This window comes from Zophobas morio, unplaced genomic scaffold (assembly GCF_036711695.1).
Source record: "Zophobas morio isolate AGI-343-1 ecotype UQ-CSIRO unplaced genomic scaffold, CSIRO_AGI_Zmor_V1 ptg000266l, whole genome shotgun sequence".
In the NCBI taxonomy this organism is placed as follows: Eukaryota; Metazoa; Arthropoda; class Insecta; order Coleoptera; family Tenebrionidae; genus Zophobas; species Zophobas morio.
Window position 1 is genome coordinate 54275 of NW_026972370.1, and position 7413 is coordinate 61687.

General features: G+C 40.4%; 1 protein-coding gene across 5 annotated transcripts; it reads right to left on the reverse strand.

The window, feature by feature from the left end:
• Positions 1-359: 359 nt before the first annotated feature.
• On the reverse strand, positions 360-5614 carry LOC135119457 (protein diaphanous homolog 2-like). 5 transcript variants are annotated; one of them, XM_064043869.1, is made up of 34 exons: positions 5529-5614; positions 5289-5363; positions 5125-5232; positions 4964-5079; positions 4776-4853; positions 4575-4650; positions 4402-4512; positions 4205-4345; positions 4033-4152; positions 3850-3968; positions 3701-3788; positions 3610-3644; positions 3469-3548; positions 3331-3413; positions 3209-3272; positions 3046-3155; positions 2919-2984; positions 2818-2863; positions 2588-2764; positions 2466-2530; positions 2264-2414; positions 2041-2207; positions 1920-1988; positions 1766-1855; positions 1638-1706; positions 1516-1587; positions 1326-1458; positions 1178-1275; positions 1007-1117; positions 872-946; positions 756-818; positions 617-701; positions 458-556; positions 360-405 (listed from the first exon to the last, which is right to left on the reverse strand). In XM_064043869.1, exons 1-34 carry the CDS (start codon positions 5532-5534, stop codon positions 389-391), a joined length of 3063 nt encoding a protein of 1020 aa, XP_063899939.1. In that variant the 5' UTR covers positions 5535-5614; the 3' UTR covers positions 360-388. The 5 variants fall into 5 exon arrangements, with proteins under 5 accessions (XP_063899939.1, XP_063899938.1, XP_063899940.1 ...); XM_064043868.1 differs by having other exon boundaries at positions 2815-2863; XM_064043870.1 differs by having other exon boundaries at positions 2815-2863; positions 5476-5608.
• Between the last annotated feature and the right edge of the window lie 1799 nt (positions 5615-7413).

Sequence of the window (7413 nt, forward strand, 5' to 3'; positions counted from 1 at the left end):
ACTAATTTATCAACTTCAAAGATTAAGAAAAGACTTAAAGAGCACATTCCTGTCACACTTTTTATACTTATTATTAAATACTTGCGCCGCGAATCTGCCGCTCAAACAGTATATTATAAATTTTCCTAAATTTAAGAATAACTTAAGAAATTTCTAAATATAGCCCCGGCAAATTACTGCTACCGTAGGCATTAGAGAGACTTTCCTGTGGCGACTCACAAGAAGCGGGAGAGGAAAGCTCGCTGCTACCGGTTTTAGATAAACTAAGCAAAAGCCACGTGAACGCAATATCGTAAAAGTGTTCACGTGGAAGTGATTGGGGACAGAGAGACGAGGGTAATGCCATTGATGTACAAAAACTACAATGAAGTTTTATTGAGTGGTAGACTTAACCCTCTTCCTTAGCTGTAGAGATACCCGTAAGTCGGATACTTGGCGAATCAGAAAGCCACGTTACCTTTCCGTTGGCGTGCTGGTTTATTTTCCTCGTCCTTAGCCCTGCGGAACAGCACGCCCGACTTCAACTGCCCAATGAGATCATCCATCATCATCTCGCCTGTACAGAAAAACAGATAAATAAACAGGAAAGTAGTCATGATGGGAAAGTAAAGCAAACTCGGTCCGGAAGGCTTCAGTGCTGACGGATTATAACTCCTTTCTTTTCTGCGCTGAGCTTCCTTAAGCTTCCGCTCCTCCTTTTTCTAATAAGCTTTCAATAACACGCCACAAATAAAGCCGGCACATAGCGAGAGCACCTCCGCCATTTTTAGTTCTTTTTCCTTCTGCTCTTCGAGTAGCTCCACGTCTTTTATACATTTCTATTGCAAGCAATATGATACACGAAAAGTTTCCGGTTGAAAAGTCACAATACAGCAAAAGAGTCTATAAAGGAAGCAAAAAGCGAAAGCAAGTCCTCTGGTTTTTTTTTGGAGTCTTCCACAAAAAACTACAAGATAGAAAAGGACCAATGAAAAGGCACTGTAAGAAAGTATGACAAATCACAGACCTGTATTAAATCGTCATACGCCTTTGTCATTCGCTCTTCGGTCGTCCTTAGTTTGACCAATCGCACTTGAGCGTCGTTAAGGAACTTTTGAGCAAACTGCACAAAGTTGTCCTATTGGTTGCACAAAAGGTATGTGAACGGAGGATTATCAAAAAAAGGTTATATGAAAACCCCAGCAGGAGGGTTTCTATGCTGTGCAACTTCGCTTTCAATAAAACGAACTCCCTTTTCGAGCTGCGCTTTCTCTGTTTGAAGTTGCGGAGTAGAAACTGCAAATACACTTTATTAAGTTTTAAAAAAAAATAAGAGAGAAGCGAACCACGACTCGCTTCCGCCAGATGGGGAAGTTCACTACTTAAGTTTAAAAGGTCGGGCTGCTTTTCTTTTAATTGTTGCACGATATAATGCAAAAGGGTAACGTTTGGGTTCTTAGTTCCTTTAGTATTAGTTAGCTACGAACAGGACCCGGCGATTAACGAGCGAAAGCGGCTGAGCAAAAATCTGACAACCTTTTGGAGCACATCAACTTTAAAGCCAAACGAAGGTTTGCCGTTCATGTAGTTCCCCACCAATAAAATAATCTAAGCGAGATCATCGACAAGTTTTTTAAACGCAATAAATATTAAAAAACCTCTAAAACTTTAGTCAACTTTTCACTGGACTTGAGCTCCACGGACGCCAGAAAGATGCTTTCGAGACCCTTTATAGAAAGCCCACGAAGATGCGCAGCGGCAATGAGGAGGCAGAGAGAACGGTTACCTTCTGTGCGTCTCTGATCTTCTCGTCAAACTTGGAAGTGAACAGAAGCACTTCCAGTCGTTGTGTAAAACGGGGAATTGTCGTGTAAATCTGCAGAACGATGAAGAAACGTAAAGCACGAGTTGGGTCATTCCTCGACACCCTGCGGTTGTACCGTATGCGTGAAGATGTCCGCCTTGCTCAGTTCGTCGCGGGCACAGGGCGGGTCTTCCAACGCTGCCAGCTGGTAAATCGGCGGTGCCAGTACTGAGAGAGTCACACCGACCAACAAATACCTCTTCCGAGGTGGGTGCCGTCTTTTGAAGGTTCACCAGGACGGCTTCTTCCAGCGGAAAGGAGTGCATTTCCAGGAACATGGCGCGCATCTCGTCAACGGAGAGCTTCAGACGCCCGAGGAGAATTGACAAGTTCTGCTGCTTCCTTGGATCCAGCACAGTTTGCTCTACCAAAAAACGGATTGGTCTACCATCCATACAAAGTAGACCGAGTAAAGCAGACCTATTTTTTTCGCGGGGAGTTTCTTCTCCTCGGAAGAAACAGGCTTCTTTGCTGAAAATAGGGACTCAAACTTGTCCAGATCAATATTCTGCGCATACGGCTCTTCGTTGGCCTTTTCCCAAAATGTACCTTCAATTTTGGTGGGCTGGATCTGAACAACAATAATAAAGTAAGGAGAAGAGGATAACAGTATAAGCGAAACTTTAGTCCAAGCCAAACGTTTCATAGGTTGAGAGGTTTTCCAATTTTTTTTAGGCTTTGTACGGCCTGCATTATTCACGTGGCAGTACTTAAGTAGGTAAGAGTATCTTCGCACAAACGCACTTTGGGGAGCGGTCATGCCGGGAGGAGGCGGCGGCGGTGGGGCCCCGGCGACTGGTGGAGGAGGAGGAGGAGGCGGAGGTAAGGCTGCTCCGGAAACTGGGGGCGGGGGCGGGGGCGGAGGTGGTGGTATAACAGAAGGCGGCGGCGCCGGCAAGGGCACTTCCGGTGTTGTGCACACTGGGAGTGGAGATGTATAAAGAATGCGGCAAAGAGGAAGGCGGCTATACCACCAGCTACTTCAGAGAGTTTTTTTAATGCTTCCTTATCTCCTGTAATCTGCGGCGTTGTTACAACGGCACTTCAACAAGTGAAAATGAGAAGTGAGGAGTACCGCCTGGTTAAGCAACTTTGCCTGTTCGCACGCACTTTCATACTGAGCAGTGTTTGCCTTTATTTGCTGCAAGCAAGAGCAAAAAAAAAGTAAGCAACAATGCCAGACCGCATGACCTGAGGGGAACCTCTCCGGTGTCCGCGGAGTTTCTGGCGATCTCAGCCTCCATTCGTTCCTTGTCAGTTTTCAAAACGCTGAGCTCCACGGCTGCATCGCGGCACGCCTCGCTTGCAGCGTCTGCGAAGAATAGAGCATGACACGTGCTTCTGCACTCAAAATTAAGATAATACCGAAACGCTTTTTTAGGTCGACTTGAAGAGAGGAAAGCGAGTTCTGATGAATCTCGATGGCTTGCTACGAAAACAACACATGAGCAGTTATTGAGGCCTCCGCATATATTATCAAATATAACTTCGATCGAAGTAATTTTGGTGTTGATGAAGTTCTGATCCTCTTTGCTACACGTCTTATTCGCATTCCGTTCAATTCGAAAATCTTTTGGTCCAAAATAAACAGTTGCTAACGGAGATGTATATGTTAATTATTATACTCAAAAAATCCGGGTCAATGGTTAGCGGTTGGACGATTATTTCAGCGGTGAAGGCTTCAATGCACATAAAAAAATATTTTCTAATAGTCATATTAATAACAATGCAAATGATAATAATAATAATAATAATAGTAACGAAACCTCTTAGTTGGATCGGAGGGGCAGAATAAAACTGACTAGCAAGAATATACAAAGTAATAGCGACTCAAAAAGCTGATGGCTTTCGTGCTACCTGCAGAATTTGCAAGAAGGCCAGCTCTTCATAAACGCCAGGCGCCATGTTTGCAGCAAGCAGTGCATAAACTTCGTCAATGTTGGTGCTATGCGATCACGAGGGAATTAAGCAAAAAGAGAAGTTCCTGCAGAATACACGAAACTTACAAGCTCTGCTTGATGGATTGAAGCTTTTCCAGAACGAGTTCGTGATCGTCGCGAGCCGAGTTCAGAAAAATATCGACTTGCACAAGAAGCCCCTCGCTCGGGGGAACAGCCTTGAGGACCTGCAAGGGGCGTGGAGTTGTGCGTGAAAAACTGACAGGCTCATGCTACTAAGAAAGTACGCGCCTTAAAGGCGTTTCCGAGGCCGAGCGCATAAAACTCGTTGCGGAGAGCGATGCGAGCTTCCAAGCCGTGTAACTCGTGGCGGGTGTTGACGATGCCGTTAATTAAGGACATGAGCATTTCCTACGCAATATAGAAGGCGGATATGCGCAGTACCGGCAGTAGCATTACTTACTTTGTACTCACCGCATTCCGGTCTTCTCTTCATAAGAAGCTTAATGAGTCTTTCGAAGCGATGTTTCGCCTGCACCGTCTTAAGCAGGGCGTTGAATGACTCGATGACCAGCAGTCTCCCATCCTCAAGCGATACGCAGACCTGAAAGGAAAGCTGAGTGGACACGTATTTGAAGGGAGCCGGAAAGAAACGCTCACCACAGCAAGAGTAATCAAGACATGGAGGACAATCTTGTAGTTCTTCTCATAAAGCAAACGGACCAAAAGAGCTAAACACTTTGGATTCGTTCTTACAGAGTGCATGCCGTCCTGTTGGTAATAAGAAATGAGAAAAGTAAACAGTGATCACTAGAAAAAATAATGCAGTAAACCTTGTAGTTCATGTATTGAGTTATTGCACGAAGAATCTCCAACAAAATGGAACTTCTGAGTTCTCCTCTTTCACGCCTATAAGAGATAACGCGAGCTTACAATTGGCGCGAACATAAATTTAAGCGAGTTAACATATAAATCTAAATCTCACTACTAAAAGTGACAGGCAATTAAAAAATTTAGGATATTCACTTCACTACTTTGGTCTAGTAATGTAACCCTGAAGAACTATCAAAAGTTTATCAAGACCCTTCTCTTTTTCAAATTCTTTCATCCAGCTAAATTATATAAAATATTAACGCACTAATAACATGAAAAAAGAGCTTGTAATAGCTTTAAAAAAAAGATGTAATTCTGTCTGAATATGTTTTCTGTATAAAGGGATAACCTTATGGGTTCGTTTTTCAAACCAACTCGTAACGCTTTTATGGCATCCAGAGCGTCCACTTCGTCCTTGGTGGACATAGCTCTTTGGCATAATATCCCGACCGAGCCCTCTGATTTCTATACGAATCAAAACTCTTTCTTATAAAAAAAACGGTTAATTACTTTCTCCAAATCCTCTCTCTTTATAAAAGTTGAAAACATTTCTTTTCTTACGGACTCTGGTTTCAAAAGTACACTTTTAATTTGTCCCTCTGTCATACCACTGTTCGACTTATAAAATTATAATTAAAAATATATATATAATTTTTTGTTATATAGTTAGAAACCAAATAAACGGCCAATCTCTTGTCGATATCTTTGCTACCGAGAGAGTCATCAGTCTTTAGCGTTTTCATTTTTTCCTATTGTTAATATCATGCCCCATTATGAAGCACAATGAAAGATGAATTACTCAGCTATTCTATAACCACTTGAAAAGTATTAATATGCATAACGGGATAAAGCAAAATTTACAGAAGGCTAAAGTTTAAATGCCCTTTAACATAAGTTTTGATAAAATAAGAGACCGTCATGTTTCTTGGTCATCTGTAGTATCGCCAGAGCAAGAGTTCAAGGGGGCTATCTGAACTACAACGCAGCTAAAACCAATACGCATTAATACTAATAAAACGAGCAAAGGACAATTTTTTAATACACGGCTGTGGTTGCTAAGGGCACCTGGGACGTCCAGTAATACTGAAGCTTTCTACCTAAAATTGTGGTACACTCTTGCATTTAGACTAAGGCAAAACATTTACAGTCGGCACAAGCACTATACTATGGTTTACAGACCATAGTATTAAAGCAGTTTAAAAAAAGGCGTTGGGTTTTAAAAGCTTAGCTTACAGTTATCACTATAGGTAAGTTTACCACTAGATCGTGTGTAGTTTTAATGTGCCGGCCCTTGGGCGTTATTAAATTTTGACTTAGTGAAATTTTATAGTTTTAAAAAGAAAATTTATTTAATGTTTCATTATATGTTACGTAACAAAGCACTTAAGCTTTTTATTAATGTTATAACACTGAAGCTTGTTAGATTAAACCCATCCTCCTTTGCAGATCCTCCGCCTGACTAGTAGGCGTTTCGTTAAAAGAACAAGTATTAATTATACTATTGCCTTAGTAACCATTATTATATCTTATTAAAGTAAAAAAGTATTATATGTCCAAGTTTATTGATAGATGTTAACTGCAGACGTATATTTTTTCCTTGAGGATAGCAGGCTCGAATTAGTGAACCGTCGCCCACTTGAGATGGAAAATCGTCTTCTATGATTGCTACTTAGTAATTAAGTTTGCCTTTAAGCTAAAATATTTAAGTTAAAATTCTATTTACCTCGTCTTCGTTCATTCAAGGGGGTCGTGATAAAAATAAAGATAAAATTTGCTGTTAATCTCTAAAATAAGCTCAAAATCTTTCATGTTGGGTATACTCAGAGAGTAAATAAGTTATACCAGTTATATTTTTCATTCCCCTGTAAGTTTATTACATTATTAGGCTTGACTGCTAACCTACTACCGTGCAACTTGTATAAATTATTTTCAAGGAAAGGACTTAAATAGGCAGTTATTTCCCAATGAACTAAAACGCTAATGCAGTAGAGAATACCAGTTAAGTTACCTTTCCTTGCTCATTTATATGTAAACGCTTTTTCCGTAATTATTTCTTTATACTCCTCTGATTTTGATTTTTTAAAATATACATATAAATATATATGTTGTCGCTTCCATTAATGGTTAATCAACAAGAACTGAGAAAACTGAGGAGCGCATGTTCCAATATACATTTGTAAACAGAGCGTAATTAAAATCTCTTATCACACCTGCAGGCTCATTAAGTCTCTTCCGGAAGAATTCTGCTTTTAATTTTTTAGACTTATTTTTTTTCAATTATGATCTTTAAAGCTGTTTAACTAAAGCTATAACGTAAGTACATTTGGTACATTAAACCATAATTTACTGTTTTCTATTGAGTTACATGCTTCAATGGCCAGGGGAGCTTTAACACTAGAGGATACCCGTCTAGTGATTTAAAAGGTGGCCTATGTTAGGACCTTGGTCGTAAGACAAACGGTTTTAAAGATAAAGAAGTCATCAGGGAGTAACACGAATAAAAAATTTTTAACCAGAAAAACCATAATTCCTGGGTTTAAAACTGTCCTAAAATGGTTTTGTGAGAGGAAAGGGTATAGTATCACATAAAAAAGTAGAAACTACACGAAATAAATATCACGCTTTACCAAAAGTATGAGTACTCCAGGAGCTGACCTTCCGTATGCTTGATTTCTTCGCTTTGGCGGGGCATTTTACTATTTATAATAATTTTCACAGTATGACCTCAAATTTTCTCGTTATCTTCTTTTTTATATGATAATAAGGTTTTGAAGTTCATTAGGCCTTCAGAAAAGAGCG

Bases quoted from the DNA above. Each gene is read 5' to 3' on its own strand.
- LOC135119457 (XM_064043868.1), bottom strand. The intron at 3,969-4,032 runs GCGCGTACTTTC...CGCCCCTTGCAG, and splicing joins GCCTCGGAAACGCCTTTAAG to GTCCTCAAGGCTGTTCCCCC. The intron at 3,414-3,468 runs GTATAATAATTA...TTGGACCAAAAG, and splicing joins CATTGACCCGGATTTTTTGA to ATTTTCGAATTGAACGGAAT.